The 20,257-nt window shown below is 39.5% G+C and overlaps 1 protein-coding gene across 1 annotated transcript; it reads left to right on the top strand.

Annotated features, from left to right (window-relative positions):
* Nucleotide 1: 1 nt before the first annotated feature.
* Nucleotides 2-14,342, top strand: SRD5A1 (steroid 5 alpha-reductase 1; the record flags this gene model as incomplete). The annotated part of the gene is made up of 5 exons (XM_008637248.2): nucleotides 2-60; nucleotides 2,820-2,986; nucleotides 6,889-6,990; nucleotides 9,123-9,273; nucleotides 11,421-14,342. Coding segments are annotated over 5 exons (546 nt in total), but the record flags the coding sequence as incomplete, so codon positions are not given.
* Nucleotides 14,343-20,257: the final 5,915 nt, after the last annotated feature.

Below are 20,257 nucleotides of genomic sequence, written 5' to 3'. Positions count from 1 at the left end.
CGCGGCCGCCCGGCCCAACCGCGTCCTGCTGGGCTGCTTCCTCCTGCACTACGCGCACAGGTGCGGGGCTGGGGCGGATGGTGGGGGCACCCTGCGATGCTGGGGACAGGAGAAGGGATCGGTCTTCATAGAAATGCCTGGTTGCTGCTTCCCGACCGAAGGGGTTGAGGTTCTTTTCATTAGCGTTTGTTACTTAATGTAATTGTTACTGACGTCTCTTCTGCTTCGCTATATTGAGATAGTCTGTGTTGTTACGGGAGCCGCGTAAACAGCCGCGGTGATGCGACGCTGGCTGCCTTGTGCGCACTGTGCTGTGCACTGCGATGCTCAGCGTGCCGCTCCATCCCTGTGCTGCTGCTGTGCCTCATGGTGACTCCCGCCTCAGCAATGGATTGACCAGGCTGTCTTACGGTCACAGTGTTACAACAAGGAAAGTTCAGCACCGTGTACTGATATAATCTTGATGTTGTGAGACAATAGCTATTTTCCAATTATATTGCTCAACATTATCTTTCAACTCCTGTTTGTTGCAGGAGTTGGACTGGATGCAGATTTCCTCCAGCTCAGCGCATCCAATGAGTCATTAAAATACTGGCAAAGCCGAGGCCGAGTGCCCTTTGCTGCCAGGTAGTCAACAGTATTCAGGCATTTTGTAAAAGTACTTGGAGAAGGCAGCTTAGCTGGAGACCAGGTGCGATCTTGCTGTTCCGTTCAATTCATGGACAGTAGCTACTGATCATACTCCACAAGTAAATTTGCCACCAAGACGGGAGCAATAGATTTGTCAGGTTTATTTTAAGCCACTTTTGTGGCTGATATGTTGTTATTTTCTGGTGATTATCGAGAAAAGCTCTTGCTTTTGACCAAGCATATTCCACAGCCTTGTGGTGGGGAGGTATATGACATGTGGCTGATGTGGAGGCTGCCTTTGAAAACCTGGAACTGTGTCTTTGCTCCCCCTTTTTCTGTTCTTAAGCATAAAGGTATTAGCTTTGGTATGGGGTCTTAACTGATCCTTGATGTCTGGGAATAGCTAGGAATGCGATGCAATGGTTTGTACAGAAAGCTGAGCTGTGCTGCAGTTTCTTTTTTTCCAGTTGCTTACTGCTATTGCCAAACCTGAGGGATTCTTCTGTAGGTGAATGTAGACTGGAAGAGACCTCTGTTGATTTACCAAAATATGAATATCGATCTAATATCGATATCCAACTGAGATGGACAAAAACTCTCTAACAGTTTAGAGTTAGAAAGTGCATGTTTTATTTGGTGCCAGGCACTGCTTGGGATAGCTCCCTAAGACGCAGGCCCTGATACAAGCAAACATGATACCTTTTATTCTGAAATATTATGAATATCCAAAATACAAATGTATATTCATAACATTAACACCTCCCATTCTCCGCTTCATATGGAAATGAGCTTACATGTCATTAAGCATGCGTAGTGTGTGTTCTGAATTGAGTCGGTGATCTTGAATTGGGTCAGTGGTCCCAAGAAAGATGGAGTAACTCATCTTCCTCATTTTGACCTTTTTGCCTTTCTGAACTTTAACAATCCTAATTACTTTAGTGACCTCTAAGTTTCCTCTTGCATGACTTTTGGATGGGTTCCCACCAAGGGAGGAAATTGGTAATTGTCCTTGTTCCCTACATCAACTTATCAAAGTTTCTATTCCTTGTTCTAAGCACAGCTAAGCACCTACACCAACTTATCAATGTTTCTGTTCCTCGTTCTAAGCACAGCTAAGCAAACATACAAATGACAGATCATCAGTTATTTGGTAATCAGTTACCAACATCTTAAAACCCATTTCAGGTCCAGCTCTCTCAACTATTTTAATTAACTCTAGCTGGGCCCAAATTCCTTCCTATTCTAACTAATTTCAACACAGCTAGCCTATGACTAAAATCTTTATGTTTCTTCTAAATCTATGTTTCACTGTTATCTAGTTCTGTTTGTTGTAGCATAGTGGGCTTTAAATAATCCTGTAGTGAATTTGTTACTCTTTCTTGAAAGCTGTTAGAGTTGTGGTTCCTTTGGAAAGATTATTTTGAAGCAGTCGTCCTTGGGTAGATGGAAAACACGTGAAGAATGCTCAGGCTTCAGTGATCCTGCTTCTGTAACATTATAGATCATAATTAAATCAATAGACCATTGGGAGTTGCCTAGTTCCACAAGAAAGAGCACAAGAATATTCACCTGCTCTTCTTGTTTGGAGCTAGTTTGTTTACTTGCATAATCCCCCAGGAAAAGCAATCAAGATTCCTTTCCCAAATGGGATGGCAATTGTGGGTTTGTCACGTCTTTAGAGGTGTCATAGAATGCACCAAAATTGTCGAGGTGAAGCAATAATTGTTTTGACTTACGGGGTAGGGAGGAAACTGATCTCATTTAGGTTAATTTCAAGGGGATTGACTTTCTTTCTGGAAGTGCTGGAGGAATTTGGTGGCGGGATCTTGAGACCTAGCTCATTTCAGAAAGCTCGATGATACAACTGAGGATTTAGGAACAAAGGAGGACAAAAATGGGCTGTGCTTAATATCAGTTGCCTTTACTCCTCTCACCAAAGTAATTGCTTTGGATACAAAGTCCAAAATTTCTGCCATGTGGGGAGAGAGGACTGATCTTGTAATTCCAATTAGGCAAAAAAAAAGAAGAATGTTTTAGGTGTTAAAGCAAGCGCAGCTATCCTTTCAAACAGGCACCAAGGACTGGTGCTGAGAATTTGAAAAGTAGGGTAGTGTGGACAGTGTTTGGACTTCAAAACTATCTTTTTTTGTGATTAATACAATACATTTTCTTTTCTTTGTTTACTATAGGGCACTCATCTTTCCTCTTCTGATCCGTGAAGGAAAACCAACACCATTTTTCACTTTTGTGTTAGCGCTTCTGTTCTGTGTTTTCAATGGATACTTGCAGGGCCGAAGCTTAACCACCTATGCAACTTACCCTCCAGGCTGGTTGGGCGATTTACGCTTCATTACAGGTGAGTTAAATCATGGTATGAGAACATCAGGTGTAATTTTCCTCTGTCTTCATAGCTCTTAATTTTTTATTGTGCTCTTACAGTATCTTCAATGCCTTTTTATAAGTCTTCTCATAATTTTCTTATTGGTGTAGCTGGAGGCCTTTTAGCCTTTTTTACTTTAGAGCTGTGAACTGACATTTCTTTCTGCAGTACTAGGTGAGCCGGTTGTCATCTTTACTCTTTAACACCCAAGTAAATCCGGGTCGTGTATTTCTTTTGATGTAGTAACTTGAAGCCCCTACGTGGAACCAGCAGCATACAGGTTTAGAAGAAGCAAAGATTTTTTGTGTAACATGTAGATTAAACTAAAGTAAACAAATGCATGGAGTAAAAAAACTAGCAAGGGTAGCTGCTAACTACCGACATACCATGGCAAATGCTACAAGTCCTTGGTGTCAGGATATCTACACTGGATATGCACACAGGCACCAATCCACCTGCCCTTCTAATTGGGGGCTGGCTTTGTCAAATGACAAAGCTGGCCCCACAAGGAAGGGGTGGAGGGGTTAATCATTCACTCCCAGTCGGGAAGTGAGGTTACATTATACTTGAAGCCATGGATATGATTAAAAGGCTAAGATATTTAATGACAAAGTATTTTGTTTACCATACTTTTTTGTTACCTAGGCATCTACTTTTGCCCACTGTCAAAATGATAGTATCATTTCCTAATGAAATCTTTACAGAAAGATCATTTTCCTCTGAAGATAAACCAGAATATTTTGCCTCATCAGTCAAAAGCAAAGTACTGGACTGTGATAGTTGATCTGAGTCAGTACCCTTCTTTTTGTTATTCTGTAGCCAGAGCAAGTTAGTGTTTCTCCTGGATTTCTCAAGCCTTTTACATCAAGAAGAAGAATTTATTGTCTCTATTCCAGTGTTACTGTGGATGACAATAGAGGACAACTGTGCTAAATGCTGTCATGAATATAAAGGTGAAGAAATTTACATCTAAGTAGATTCTCTTGCCAAGATTAGGAGGCAGTTTTACTTGTGTGCTAAAAATAGAGAAATTGAGGTACAAGGGAATGACTTCAGAGGGCACTAGAATATATTTGAAGTCTTCTTGGTACTTTCAAATTTCCACTCTCCTTAAATTGGAATCCAGCAAAAAAAAAAAGTTTAAAAGATTTGTTGATCAAAACTGTTGAAGACACTGAAGCCAGGCAGAATTTTCTTTCAGTGTCCTAGTTCAAAAGATATCTAGTGTCCTTAGTCAAAAGATATCTCAATGCAGTGCTGTGAACAAATCATGATTAATGAGCATAAATCAGTTCCTCCTTACTCAAATATCTTTTTTTAAAAAAAAAGCAAGTTAATAAGACTTGTTGCTCAAATTTCCTTGAGTTCTTTTGGGCGGGTTTTTTTTTTTTAAGTTTCAAGGATATCTGAAAGATGCAAATATATAAATGACAATAGTTAGGTTCATCTGCCTTCAGTGTATGAATTAGTTTGATTTGTATTTGTGTTTTTTGTTGTGGTTTTGTTTGTTTGGGGGGTTTTTTGCCAAATAATACCAGTTTGAAATATATGCTTTTATGTATATTTCTAGTACTGCTAAAGTAAATAAGTGTTGCTTTGGTGACTTTTGTAAGTCAATAAAAATTGTCCTGAAAACTAAGAAATTGAAGATTCTTGGTATACTTATCAACCACTTTAAGAGTGTGACCACTGCTGATTTTTTGAGACTGTAATTACAACAGACCTTGAGATAAAATTTGGCATGCCCATTAACAGCTAAACTGACAACCTTTTTTTTATTATTATTATTATTATTTCTGTAATTAGAATATCTTTTGGAGTTTTTTTTGTTTTGTAGTGCATATCGACATAATTGGATCTTAGCAATTTATAGTTGCTATTTGGTATTCATTCCAGCTGGGCATCTCCAAATACCTGCAGCTTATGTTTGTGGCTTTGATCAAAGCAAATGCCCAAGTGAAGTATTGTACACTGGGTACTCCCTGAACAACTGGACTGTTATGTTCTAGTACTTCAAAAATATCTGACACTGTCTTTAAGCTTCTGTTTAAAATTACTAAAAAAAACCCTACTAGAATATTAGAAAATAACAATAGCAAGAAAGCATATTTGCTGGTAGTTAATAAGGTATTTCTTAAGCTGTATGAAGTTACATGTGGAAGATAAATGAGTGTCTACAAGTAGCAGCCCACCAAGGTTCAGTAGCTGGAAGCTGAAATGAGATAAATTTCCAGTGAAGATAGAAATTTGGAGAAGGCAGCCTGATTAACTATCATGGTGAGAGACTGCAAACAACTGATTTGTTCTCTGACTGTGGAACCTTATAAGTTATTTTGTTCCCCAAAACAGACAAACTATATAATATCTGCACCAGCAATTGATTTGGAGCAGGAATATGGTTTTGAAGTAATTTCCTCATGGTTTCTCTGGACTGGTTGTTGGTTTAGTTCAGAGCAGTGAACATATCCATTTTCAGAGGAAATGAGAATGTGCTGCTTCAGATGCAGAACCATGAGCTTGCAAACCAAGAACAACTTCATAATCTTTCAGCATGAACCTTACACCTATATGCCAATAACAAGCTTGTGAACTTACCAAGAGAGCTGGTTATACCCTGAAGTGGTGACTGCTACAAACAGGGACACCAACACCTCTGTGCTTCACCCTCGTGTCCTTTCCTTATCTATCTGCACTTTTAGTTGGAAACTCCTTTCTTCCTTTGCTTGCTTTAGCTTCTCCAAACCCCTTGCAGTATTCTGTGTTTTTTCTTACTCCTTTAAGTCCCAATTCAACTGCTTCCTTCGAATGTTGATGGCTAACTCTTCTGTGCATCAAACCACTTTTTTTAGTAGCAGCTCTGCAAAGCAGAGCAGCACCTGCAACTCACAAGGTGCAGGTGACAGAACATCAGGACCTCATCTGTTGCATGAAGCTTTTTATCTGGCAGTCAGGCAATTAAGCACAAGTACCACCTCTGCTCTCTTCACACATCAGACCTGAAGAGCACATATGCTTGTCCATATCTGGGCATAATCTTGTAGGCAAGGGATGTGGGTTACCAGTGTCCCTCCTAATACGGGTAAACATCTAGATGCTCCAGATGATTGTGTCTTGTTGGAAAGACTAATCACAGAATCTGAGATTAGGCACTGGTTAACCTCAAAATACAGATCTTATCTGTTCCTTATCATCAGGGAGCCTTCAAGGGAAGTTAACATAGGTGACACATTGCCAAGGGGTCAAAATAATGAATGTCAATCATAAATTCCTTTTGATTTATCCCATACTCATGGCAACATAAGGATGCAGAATGTTACAACAATCTCAGTTTCTGTGAAAGGCTGTTATAAATGGCTAAACAATTTTGCTGAACGGCACAAGTAGGTGGTACATTAATTCCTTCACAGCTGTATTCCTTTTATTGCACATAAATCTGTTGGGGAAACTCTGATATGCTATCAGTAAAAACGTAAAAGGAGAGTGGGGCTAAGATATGTCCCTCTGGGAAAATTAAAAATGGCTGTTTCTTTCAGTGTTTAAAATTTTAGCGTATTTGTTTTTCTTTGTGCAAGTTAGGGATACATACACATTATATCTGCATATATGCACATGCATACATTTATATATGTCTTGCAACATAAGAATAAACTTCATTTTTACAGTGCCATTTCATTTCTAGGGAGCTGTTGGTATTGTGAGCTCTACTAGCTGAAGAGCACAGTGTGGGAGTGGGACTGTGCAGGATGTCACCAGAACTGTCTATGCTGCTTACACTACTACTGCTTTGAGACAATATGCCTAATGTGATATCTGACTGTAATGTGTTTTCTGAAGGAACACTGTGCACTTAATATAGTATTTTCAATATTTTTCTTCAGGTTTCTTAGGGTGGTTGATTGGCATGGCCATCAATATTCATTCTGATCATATTCTCAGGAATCTGAGAAAACCAGGGGAAACAGGTTACAAGATACCAAGAGGTAAGTAAAAATGGTACAGAAATTAATACAACAAAAAGAAGTATCTCTCATACAAGAGGTGGAGAGAGCTTGCACTGTTCAGACTGGAGAAGAGAAGGCTCAGGGGGATCTTACCAAAGTTTATATATACATGATGGGAGAGAACAAAGAAGAGAGAACCAGGCTGTCCTTTGGGGTGCCTAGTGACAGAACCAGGAGCAATGGACACAAAACTCAAGCAAAAAAAATGATATCTGAACTTCTTTTTTTTCTTTTTTTTTTCGCTGTGAAGGTGGTCAAACACACAGGTGTGGAACAGGTTGCTCAGAGAGATTGTAAGGAGACTGAAAACGAGACTGGGCATAGTCCTGGGCAACCTGTTCTGGCTGATCCTGCGTCAACAGTGGGGGTTGGACAAGATTATTTCAAGAGATCCCTTCCAACCTAAAAAGATTCTATGTGTAAATGAATCTAAAGCTTGGTTTATTTTAGAGGAGATAGTAATTTATGATATAAGAGGCAACTGGAAATAACATTTTGTTGTCTACCTGAGGAAGTGATTTTATAGTTTGAGAAACATCTTACCTTTTTTCCTCTTAAGCCAAGTATTGTAAGGAATCTGTTTGATGGTATCACTTGGCTTGTGCAAATCTTTGGGTTTCTTGACCAATGTTGGCTATATTTTAAAAAAGGGGTAAAAACGTAACAGCATTGCCCAACTTTCCAGAGAATCAGCAGGTGGGTGGAGAAGAAAGACCTAAATTATCAACCCAGTGTGGGGGCAGGAAGGGAGCGCAGAAAGTACTCAGCATGTGACCCGTCTCATAGATGAAGAGGGAGGTACCTAAAGTAATCTGAGAGCAGCAATAATTGTGGAAAGGGAGACACAGGGAAAAGAGGACAGAAATCCAAATGAATTTGGCATTATAAATTCTGGCCTTCATGAGAAAATGGAGAATATGAAAGGCTTTCTTATGGAGCCTATTGAAGTGTTAAGTGTTAAGGTTATTGACACTTTTGGAAACAGGCTCTCTTCTAGGTAAGTTACACTCACTGAGAGCAGAAAGATAATAGTATCTCTGAATTCTGCTCTCTCGCCACATTTTTTCTCTTAGTTGTTGCTTTTTCTTGGTTGTTAATTTTTTTTTTTTAAGAAAACTGTAAGAACTAAGATATATAAGGTACCCTGTTATTTTTCACCAAGGAGGTAACTTATAATTTTAATAGATGTAAATTGAAGTGCTCATGTGAAAAATGAATATGAACATACTGTACTGTGTTCAGTGTACAAAAAAGTTCTGAAGGGAATATGTTATTTGCTGCAATATCAGGAGGAGCTGGTCTTTTTGGTGTTGCTTACCCAGTTGAAGTGCTAGAATTTCATTTTTCTTCTGTCACAAAAGTAGTGTAATTAGAGCAAGGTCAAAACATGTCCTTTATTACATTCACCAAATACTTGTTTGTTTAGTCCCACTAGTAAAGCACATACTGAGATGTTATCAATTTGTACACTGACTTTGGAATTACGGTGAAATTCTTGATTTATAAAATTCCCAGCAGGTGAGTACCAATTGTTTATGCACAATTGTCTGTACAACAGATTTATCACAGACTGCCAAATTTTCACTGAGTGTAAGGGTTGAAACAGCAGATCTGATGAGGAATGGGAACAAAAGTGCAACAACTTTGTAAGCTAGAGAATAAATTTGGAACTTTACTTCATAATAATATTGTTCATAATTAACTTGATTTCTAAAGTACTTGAAGAAATGAAAAATTGTAGGATAACTAACCCTATGAGTATTTTCTGGGACTCAAGGGGAGTATGTCTTCTGTTTCTACATATTTTAAAAAAGGTTTAGTGTATGATCAAAGAACATAATTATTTGCAAAGGCATGTACTTGCTTCTGATGCTGATAAATCATCTTTTCTTTAAATAATGAAAGAGGAAAAATGGAGCTACAAAAGGTCTGTCTTAGAATGAAGTCTGAAGTGATCCTTCATAGTATAGCTTGAACTGAAAAATGCTGCCTCCACTGCCCTTAAAGATTAAATAGAGCCATTGGTGATATAGCTCCTATTTGATGTGCAGAAAAGATAACATTGGACATCTTGATTAAAGTATTTTGAAATAACTCTGTCCTGCTTTCAGGAGGAATGTTTGAGTATGTCAGTGGAGCCAACTTTTTTGGAGAGATCCTGGAATGGTTTGGGTTTGCCCTTGCCTGCTGCACCATTGAAAGCCTTGCATTTGCATTGTGTACTCTCTTCATCCTGGGTTCAAGGGCAAGACAGCACCACAAGTAAGTGTTTGTGCCACACTGCTTTTCCATTTCACAAATTATGCCTCATCCTATAGGGATGTTGCAGAGCAAGTCTTGTGAAAGAGACTGCTGCTGTAGGGAAGAATATGATAGAGAATACCCTGAGAAGATTAAGCACTGGAGAATTTCAGCAGAATAGTACAGAGCATAAACACACAGTTCAATGAGGTCATCAAAATAATGTTTAAATGAAGATGGTTCATCCTGGATCTGTAACGATTATAGACAAGTTTGGCAATAGTGTCTTAATTAATCAAATACTGTACTTTCCCTTCTCAAACCTGTTTCTGTAATATTAAAATTTGGAAAGTCACTCAAGCTGTCTTTAACAGGCACAATTTATAGTGATGTCTGTATCATATTGTCTATAATCAAGCATATGGACAACATGAAAACAGTTCTGGTAGATGATATGTAATAAAATCTCTGCTCTAAACATTCTGACTGCCCAGGTACAGTATTTATAATGTGGTTTTCCTGCTAACAAGAGGGACCATACTTTGGGGACACTTATTTCCTGAAAGGATTCTCTTTAAGAAATAGAATGGTTAAAAGAACTCGAGCATGTTAATTTTATCTTGGTCATTTTCAGCTTCCTGCTTTGGTTCTCATGTTGAAGCTTAGTGGAATAAGAGGAAATAAACATGAATTTAAGGAGGAAATGGGTTGAAAAAAAATTACTCACCACATGTGAGGGCAGCCAAGTCTATGTCTAGTGGAGCCCTGAAAAACTCCAGAAACAGAGGTTTTCCTACCCCTTGTTTGTAGGACGTTCTGGGTCTGTATTACCCTCCCAGTGAACAAGTTTCTTCCACTACCCAACCTGAGCCTTCTAAACCTGTTGCCTATGCCCATCTCTTCCTGTTTTATCACCTGCTATTAGTGAGCAGAGTTGCAGAGTATCTTGAGCTGGGAGGAGCATTTGAAGGTTGTCCAGTCAACTGGTATGGCTGCTCCATCCAGGACAAACCACAAGGCAATGCCCAGTTGCCCTGGGCTCATCCAGTTGAGTTCTGAGTGTCTCCTCCTTGCCAGAGGAAGCAATGACAGGTTCTCCTGCCTCTCCTTGTACATTACATTCTTCAGGTTCAAATTCCATGGCTGGTCTCCATCAATCTTAAGCCTTGATGGCACTCTTTCAGAACATCAAGAAAAGCTAAATGTTGTTAATGGAAGTTATTTACACTAAAGGAAAAAATGCATAAAAATGGAAGAGTGGTACAGGAAAAGAGCTCCAAGCTACTAAAGATAGAAATCCATGTAAGTGAAGAAACATGTTAGTGTAGTTTGTTTAGTTTAAAAAACTTAGAATAAATGACTGAAATGAGTAAATAGGGTAATAATGGTATTCCCTAGATGTAGGTTATCGTGCATTGCATGTTTTGTTCTGTTTATTCCAGCTTTATCCTGCAGTTAGCTACTGATATTGAGAATATCTGCACCTTTGAGGAGCACAGGTGAACTTTAGCTCTTTTATTTCAGAGAAGCAGAAGAATAAATATTCAAAAATGGGACTAAATGTGCTTGTTATGGAAGGTGAACACACAATATCTGATAGTGCTCCACATTTTTTTCTTTTTTAAATTGTCTGTATCTGAAAATAGTGATGGTCTTTGAGGGATGTTAGCAATGAGGCTAGTGTAATGTTTGTCATGTTCAGTTTGACTATCCAAATTCTAACTGGAACTGGAGACGTTTCTATGCGGAATGGGACTCTCACTTCAGTGTGTGAAGTATCTCTTGCTTCCATGTGAAGTCATTATGCAATAACATGTTTTTGATTTAATTTTTTCTCCCTCTGACATGTCAAAAACACTCACGATGTGTAACAACATACTTTTTGAAAGAATGGGCTATTCCTTCCCTGACTGATCTCACCACATCTGTTGATTTGATTTCCCATTGCTGGCCGCTGTAATGTAGTTTTGTTGTATTTGGTGATTAGATGTCACTAAGGTGATGCAGTAAATGCCATTTTTCTATCCAGAGTAGGTTCTAAAGGCATTTGTTTTGTTTGTAGACAAAAACATGTATGGATCAAACTGAACGCATTGTACAATTACTTAATTTCTTCAGCAGCGTTTTGAAGACTCAATACTCATCAGATTTCTTTCTTTGTTTTTCAGATGGTACCTTGAGAAATTTGAAGACTATCCAAAGGACAGAAAAATTGTCATCCCATTTTTGTACTGAGCTGTGCTTTTAACACTTTGAGACGTATGCTTTAAGTAACAGCCAACATTTTACAGATGCTGGCAGGTTAGCAACATACTCTGCTCATCACTGTGACAAAGCCTTTCCATCAGTGCTGCTATTACTTACTGCTTTTTCCTCTTAATGGTAACCCAGAATCTGATGGACAGGGTGAATAGGAACAGAAATGCTTTTTCAGCAATGAAGCACCTTCATAAATGCATTAGGCAATGAGTCTGAATTGGCATCATGGGAAGTACTGTGCACGACTTCTGATGCTTCTTTTTCTGCCTGTGAGGGCTTCTGCTGCTTCCACTCAATGTAGCCATGCTGTCCTAAGGATTGTGCTGTGAGCTCAGCCACCCTCACTGCAGTCTGGATGGTGTGTTCTGGCTACACATACAAATAGGGTTGATTTTAATTTTTTTCCTTGCCGTACTAATCCTTTCAATTCCCCCTACCTGCATGTCCAGAAGAGCTGGTGATGCAGACCAAGGAATTAGATAAATATAGTTGTTTTTAGATGAGAGGCAGTGTTTTTCCTTCTCTTTGCACTCTTACAAATATAGGGACGCGGTATGGACAATATTTAATGATATTTACATAAAATTTGTACTGCTAATAGATTCATATTTTCATCTACCTCTTAAAATTGATAGCTATCTCAATATGCAATATGTGTCTTCTCACTCTAAACTGGTTTTGGAAGTCTTAGGATACTTAGGCTGATGTAGCATTGTTAACAATTGTGTAATGTTTTCTAACTTACTTTATAAAAAAACCTTGAGATTTTAAAAAAAATTTCTTACTATGCTGTTTTTAAAAAATCAAGTGTCTTCCTTCTTCTGTTGCTAACATTCCAGATGATTTTATATTCTAAAATTCTGGAGCCTTGCGTCAGTTCTCATAGCCCAACCTTTTACTCAGGAAGGACTCCAGAATGGTTTCAAGAACATGATGGGGATCCCAAGCATACAGATTTTCAAGTTATCTGTGTCTTTTGCATGGTTGTAATAATAAAGAATCTTTTAGAATTGCTGACACAAAAAAAACCCCAAAACAACTCAAGAGAACTAAAAAAACCCCAAAAACAAACAAACAAAAAAAACCCAACAAAACCCTGAAGTGAACAACCAAATTCTAATAATTAAAAAAAATTCAAAACAAACAAATGAAGAACTAAAAAAACTTTCCACAAAACCCCAAAACTCTGCTGTTAATGTAATTTGAAAATAAATGGAATTCAAACTTTTACCAAGTGTCATCTGCTCTGTTTGCCCTTTCATGTTGGGTTATGTTCTTCAAAAGAAATTGGTAATATAATTTTGCCAGATGCTAAGTTTTCCAGTAAGTTACTGCTGTAAGATTTGTTTTGATGAACAGCCATGATGCTTGCTGGGGAGAGAGGATGATGAAGAGCTTGATTTACTCCTCAATGTTAAAATGGAGTTATTGGACAATAGAAGTTCAATAGGATCACTTAAAGAGTATTCTGAAGATAATTTTAGAATCATAGTCTTAAATATCAGGATATTTCTAAATTCTGTCATCTCTGCAGCGTTTTTTTTAAAATCTTCTTATCTAAATCATCCACCTATCAAAAATCTCTTTTAGTGGAAAAAATGTAGGATTCAAAAACCCCTATCTACTCAAGGTATTTAAACACTTACATAGTTTATGGTGAATATATATCTTTATTGGGTTTGCGTGGCCAGATTTTGGTAGTGAGGGGCTAGGGGTGGCTTCTGTAAGAAGCTGCCAGAAGAAGCAGCTGTCTGGCACAGCCAGCCTGTTCCTGACCAATTTTTTCAGGAATGACAGTAATGCCTTTGTGATAACATATTTAAGAGAGAGGAAAAAAAAAAATGTTCTTGGGCAGAGCAACATCGATAAAGGCACCAAGTGGAGAAGGAGTGGCAGGAGGTGCTCCAGGTGCTGGAGCTGAGATTCACCTGCTGGAGCTGTGCCCCTGCAGCCCATGGAAAACCATGGGGCTGTAAAGATCCACCCACAGCTTGTGGAGGGTCCCCATGCCTGAGAGAGGAGGCTGTGAACATGTGGGAAGCCTGTGCTGGAGCAGGGCTGTGACAGAGACCTGTGGAGAGAGAAGCCCATGCTAGAGCAGGTTTCATGGTTGGACTTGTGACCCTGTGGGGGACCCACACTGGAGCAGGCTGTGCCTGAAGGGCTGCACCCTGTGGAAGAGCAATCCACGTTGGTGCAATTCATGAAGAACTGTTGCTCATGGGATGGACTCACACTGGAGAAGTTCATGGAGAACTGTCTCCTGTGGGAGGGACCCCATGTTGGAGCAGGGGAAGGACTCTTCTCCTTGAACAGCAGGAGAAAACATATGTGATGAACTGACCATAAGCCCCATTCCCTGTCTCCCTGCACTTCTGTGGGGGAGGAGATAGAGCTTGGGAAGAAGGGAAAGGTGGAGGGAAGGTGTTTTTAAGATGTATTTTAGTTTTCATTATCCTGCTCTGATTTTTTTAGTAATAAATTCAGTTAATATCCCCAATTTGAGCCTGTTTTGTCTGTGGCAATATTTGGTGAGTGATCTCTCCTGGTCCTTATCTCAACCCAGGAACCTTTTGCTATGTTTTCTTCCCCCTGTCCAGTTGTGGAGAGGAGTGACAGAGTGGCTTTGGTGGATACCTGGCATATGGCCAGGGTCAACCCACCAAAATATCTTTTATCTTCAGGGATATTTGTTTAAAAATCACTAATGGGACAACCTACCAGTAAAAAACATCTTTCTGCAGCACATTAGACTCTAATCTAACACTTTTTTTTTTCCTTTTTTGGAAAGGCAAATGTTCTTTTAATAATAAACAGTGAAAGAAAGGTCAGTGTTCACCATGTCTCTGTATATTCAAGAGCTGTAGCTCTCTAGGCAGTAGTCTTTTATAATAGTTTGCAGCAAATTTGTATAGATGCCTCGATTTTGCTCTGCTACTATGCTAAGAAATATTTATCTTTCCTAAAAGTTCAGTTGGTTTGCCCACATGATGTTAATTTATGGTTTGTCTACAGTGGGATGGGATCTGAAGTGTGGTGGTCTGACAGCTTATTTCTGTTCTCTCTCTTGTTACAGAAAAGGAGAAGCTAAGGTCTGTGGGCTGTGAATGTCAGCATGTTTAGAAATTTTAGTTAATTGTATGAACAACAAAAAACCCCAAACCCAAGCCAGAAGGTTTTGTTCTTTGTGTGATTACATTTTATATTCTCATTATACTTCTAGAGCCTTCCCTAAGTAAAGTACGGATTTTATTTGAGGCAGTTCTTAGAGCACAGGTCTTATGAGGAGCAGCTGAGAGAGCTAGGGCTGTTTAGCCTGGAGAAAAGGAGGCCCAGGGGGAATCTTACTGCTCTCTACAGCTGGTTGTAGCCAGGTGGGAGTTGGTCTCTTCTCCCATGTAACAAGTGATAGAATGAGAGGAAGTGGCCTTATGTTGTGCCAGGGGAGGTTTAGATTGGTTATTATGAAAAATTTCTTCACTGAAAGGGTTGTCAAGCCCTGGAATAGGCTGCTTGGGGAAGTGGTGGAGTGACCATCCTTGGAGGTATTTAAAAGACATGTAGCTGTGGCACTGAGAGACATGGTTTAGTGGTAGACTTGGTAGTGCTGGATTAAAGATTGGACTCAATTAACTTTGAGGTCTTTTCCAACCTAAACAACTCTGTGATTCCTGCATTTCAAGACCCAGATATGTTGGTGAAAGCATATGATCAACTTGGTCAAATGCTAGAACTGCCTTTTGTTTAAACAATATCCCACTTATTTGTCATACTTCACTTGTGATCCCTTCCCTTTTCAGCAGCTCTGACAGATTTTTCTGTTGGAAAATATCTAATACTGAAACATTTTTCTTGAGAATATGTAATGTGAAAATGAACTCTGTTCTGTCTGTTCCAGAGGGAGAAAACATGCATACTTGCTATTGGGTATAATATCTGTCGCTATTTTTAATAGAGATACTTCTAGTCAGATTGATACACCTTTCCCCCAAATCCCTTACTAATAAAACGTGATTTGTGGTGTCTTGCTTGAATACTGTTTTTTTAAAGTTAGCAATCCCCAGTCTAACTTGTGGAGATTGACCAAGGCTTTCATATCAGCAATTTCATTATCCCAGTTGAGATCCAGAGGAGTGTATAAACAAGGTTGGATTAGAATGACCTAGATGCATGAACTTTATGAGATGCACTCAAAGCAGTTATTAAAAGTCACACGGTAAATTTGCCTAGTGATACATTCTTAGTTATGTAAAACAAAGTACGTAGCTGAGATGTTCTACACTCACAGAGCAAAGATTAACACAAGCAGAGGGTGCTCCTTTGGGTTCCTCTCCTGACGCTAGGTCACTTTTCACTTGAAGAAACTGTAGCACCTGCTGTTTCAACTATTTTATTGTGCTTCAGCACCATACTATCTTCTGGGCGAGTGAAGATAGTGTACAAATGACTTGTTGTATAAACTTGAATTCTTCCAGCAGGCAGGAGATGCTGAGTGCCTACCACAGTTTTTATGTCCTGTTTGTGATTGAAATATATTAATAACTTTCATATGAGTCTGTTCTATGCTCCTCAGTTTTACCAACAACAGTTGTAGTTGTCAGGGCAGCCTTTCACACACACATCCATTTTGTGAGGAAAGCAGATCTCAGCGTAAAATGGCACCACTTTTTGCAGTGATGCAACATATCTATCACCATCTATGTTTTCATGTGCCCACACAAAACATTTGTAAGCAAGCTATTAAATTCCTGTTGCAGGACAACTGAGGGGTAAAGCCTTAACCAAGGTTTGCATCTGAAAGAGTTGCACAACTGAAGCTTGCTCTTGAACTTAAAACATATTCTTTACATGCCTTGCTTGATTTACCATGTTGGTTAAAAATCAAAGCTAATACATGATGCATTGTTGTCTCCAACTGAACAATGGAAGCAATAGGTTACGTGCTTGCAGAGACAAAAGAAAACCTAACACTTGGTACAACCTTTGGTGTAATGCTTCACTGGAGACAATGCATTACCAATGTGCTAGCAAGAGTGTCTCAGTGATGTTGTTTGTCCCTGCTTTGGACATATCTTTGGACATATTATTTTGGAAGTATCTGTCCAGTTTCTGAGAGGACATGGGTGGGTAGATCCAAAGAGATAGCACTAGCAAAGCCACATGTTCCAGCTGCTCTGGAAGGGAGCAGCCCATTTCTCTTGGGCTATTGAAAGGGAAAACCACTGCAAACTTAGTTATAGACTCCTTCCAGAAAAGAAAAAGCTGTGTGATCTGTGAATGGTGGCTCAGACATTGAGCAGCACTGTCCAGACTAAAGGCCAGTCCAAGGTAAGCAAGCAAAACCTGCTTCAGGTACCTGCTATCTTTGTGTCTTGCTGGCTGCTTCATGGGGTTGGAATTTAATCTTTTTAATCGATATTAAGAGTACTGGTGAACAGTCCAAGAGGCTTCCAGTTATGCCCCCACTCCACGTGTTGTGTTTGCTGCGGAAGACCAAGAACCCGCTGCTGTGCAGAGCCAGGGTCCCGCTAATATGCAAGGAAGCCCTGTGACAAAGCGCCCTAGTGCAATAGCACACATTTGTAGGATTTTAATGTTTTGCAAAGGCAAATATGTTTCCTCTTTCATTCCCTGCCTGTCTCTTCAAAAAATGGTGATAGTATCTGAACAGGAGGACTGACTTGAAAATCCCAAATAGTACTGTGAAAGTGTTCAAGTGTTAAAGGAGAGTCATCAGGATATACTAACATCAGTAACCAAGGACGAAAATAGCCCTTTTTATGCTTCAAATAATCCTCGCAGATTTTACTAGGCCTCTGAGTATTAGATTCACCATAATATGTAGTCTAAAAGAGTGCAGTATGTGATCGTTACTGATAAAGTAATACTAGGAAAAGTAGTTTAGAAAATATGAGTAGCTATGCAGACAGCATATAGCACTATAGTCTTATGAATAGAAATCTAAATGACCAAGAAAAAATGAGCTGAGATATTTTCATGAGCAAAAAGAGAACACTACTCTAGTGTGGAGTCCTCCATGGGCTGCAGGTGGATCTCTGCTCTACTATGGACTTCCATGGGCTGCAGGAGCACAGCTACCTTGTCATGGCCTTCATTACAGACTGCAAGGGAATCTCAGCTCTGGCACCTGGAACACCTCCTTGCCCCTCCTTCCTCACTGACCTTGGTGTCTGCATAGCTATTCCTCTCACATATTCTCACTCCTCTCTCCACCTGCAGTCACACAGGGACAATTTTTCTCCTCTTTTTAATTGTTATCCCAGTAATGCTACCACCATCACTGTTGGGTTCAGGCTTGACCAGCAACAGATCTGCATTGGAGCTGGCTGGCATTGGCTCTGTTGGACATGGGAGAAGCTTCTGGAAACTTCTCACAAAAGCCACTCCTGTAGCCTCTCTACTACCAAAACCTTGCCATTCAAGCCCAATGCAATGTTTGAATTTATAAAAGTTCAAAATAAAACAATAACATGGCGCTTGTTGGAAAAGTCTTTTGCCAATTGCTTTAAGTGGTTTTCCTAAACTAAAACTGCCATGCAATGTAGACATTCCAAATTTCAATGAATAATATGATATAATTACTACTCTTAAAATGGTTACTATTAAAAGTAAAAAACCCCAAAGTAATTGTACTTTGTTTCCTGTTTCTTCATACTAGATGAATTCTCATTGCAACAGCTTTTAATTTCAATTCAAAGCAGACAAAACAATCTCCTTTGCTGATGCAACCCCATCTGCTACTGTGGCTAAACCTCAGAGATCTTCTTGAATATTCTTGTTTCTGCATCAGATCAAAAAAAGATAAATTGCAAGTAACACTGCAGATGACAAACCATGCCTTATTTTTCATCGAGTAATACTGTCATCTTCTGCCACTTTGTATCTTCATCAACACTAGGCTAATTAGAAACATGAAATGTAATTATCTAACATTTTCTTACATATAAAATCCAGTCTAACACTGTTCTCAACTGTCTTATTGTGGCACTGCACAGATGTGGGCTTACTGGGTACCTATTGCATCATAGCTTCCAGTCCCCTCTAAGTACTGCCTAGAGCAGAAATTGTTACTCACAGCAGCACACTCAAAGCCAGTCCTCTCCTCAGTTCAGGGACCCTGGAAGCAGACAAGAATGCACCCCCAAACATGCATGAATAAATTATCAGCAAAGGTCTGCACCAGCCATCTGTGTCTGTGTTGCACAACATGTAGAACAACAAGGAGTGCTAATCTTCCTGCTTGTGATCCTCTTCCCCCTCCAGCTCCCAACACGGTAGCCCTCAGTAAGATAAACCATCCACTACAAACTTACTGATAGCTAGACCAGTTCCTTGCCAGCACCTTGGGCATAGACCCTCATTTGTTATCACAGCATTCAGCTAAGCAGGCCAGGAAAGATGGAAACCCACACAGAGAATTTCTTAATTCAGCCTTTCAGAGGCTTACAACTTTTGTTTGGTTTTGGAAGTTTTTAGTCTGTTTGTGGGAAAATGCCAATACAAGTGTACAAAGTGGATGCCTCCAGCAGCTGAGCTCAGGCACCCAGTCTGGATCTCAGTCTCCCCAGTCTCCCCAGTCACTGGTACTTGGATGTACCAGCCCATGCATGCATGGAGATACAGTATGAATCCACCATTAACTGTGCTCAGACATGGAGGGCATCCAGCAAGAGGCCCTGGGTCCTCAACCTCCACAGCTGACAGCACTTGGGCATGCAAAATTCTGAGGGGCCTGCAGCTCCATCCCAGCCACTGGTATATTTAGGCTGTTCTTGTCTCAGATTTTTATTATACACTTTAGTTAAAACAGACAAACAAAAAGACAAACAACAACACCCTGAAAAAAATCCATTCAATGATTTATTCATGTAATCTTGTTTTACATACAGTGAATTTATGGACTATCTCATGAACTGATCACAAGAGGGATTTCTTGAGAGTCTCCTGTGGAGAAAAAATTGCTTACCAAAGCAAAGCTTTACTTTGTTGTGGGTCTTTTTTGTGTTTTGGGGTTTTTTTGTTTTGGCGGTTTTTGGTTTGGTTTTTTTTGTTTTTGTTTTTGTTTTTTTTTAAATCATATCGAAACTCTTTCTCATAGAATTGTTTGTTTGTGCTGGTGAATTTTTGCAAAGCACTGTTTACAGGAGGAGCAGAAAGGGAAATGGTGGTACTGACCAGAAGAGTAAGGTTCTACTTTTAGTAGTTATTTGCAACTTAAATATGTAGATGATGTAGCATAAGATGTAGGGGAAAATACAAAATACAAAGCACAGCTCTATTGTTTATAGAGATTGCTTTCCATAACACCGTATTTTCAGCCTAGGAAAGTATGTCTCCACGGGCATTTTAAACTGCAGCCTTTGAATGGGCTTTCGTTTTAAGTAAATCAATTCTATGAAAAGCTCTCCAGTAAGGATTTGGAATGGATACTAGTGAAGACTACAGGTAATTTTGGTCTCCAGGGATAAGGCCCCTTACCTTTGTTAGCCTCTGTACAGATGCCTCCAGAGAAACATACTGCCTTTTCCTACTCTGTGTACAACAGCAAGGCCAGCTGTTTGGCAGCAAGGCTGGGCTCTACTTGATCTAGAAAAGGTTTTATCTTTCTTAATGTATACTGTAAATATTTTGTTCTAGCAGATCCAATTTGAAACTTTCCAGGGTGATAGATGAGATCTGCCCTGAGACATCACAGACCATTTCTTCCTCCTTGTGGGTAACTGCA

Source organism: Corvus brachyrhynchos, unplaced genomic scaffold (assembly GCF_000691975.1).
Source record: "Corvus brachyrhynchos isolate BGI_N302 unplaced genomic scaffold, ASM69197v1 scaffold23, whole genome shotgun sequence".
NCBI classification, from domain to species: domain Eukaryota; kingdom Metazoa; phylum Chordata; class Aves; order Passeriformes; family Corvidae; genus Corvus; species Corvus brachyrhynchos.
The sequence above is the reverse complement of the archived record's forward strand: the minus strand, read 5'-3'. Positions and strand labels throughout refer to the sequence as shown.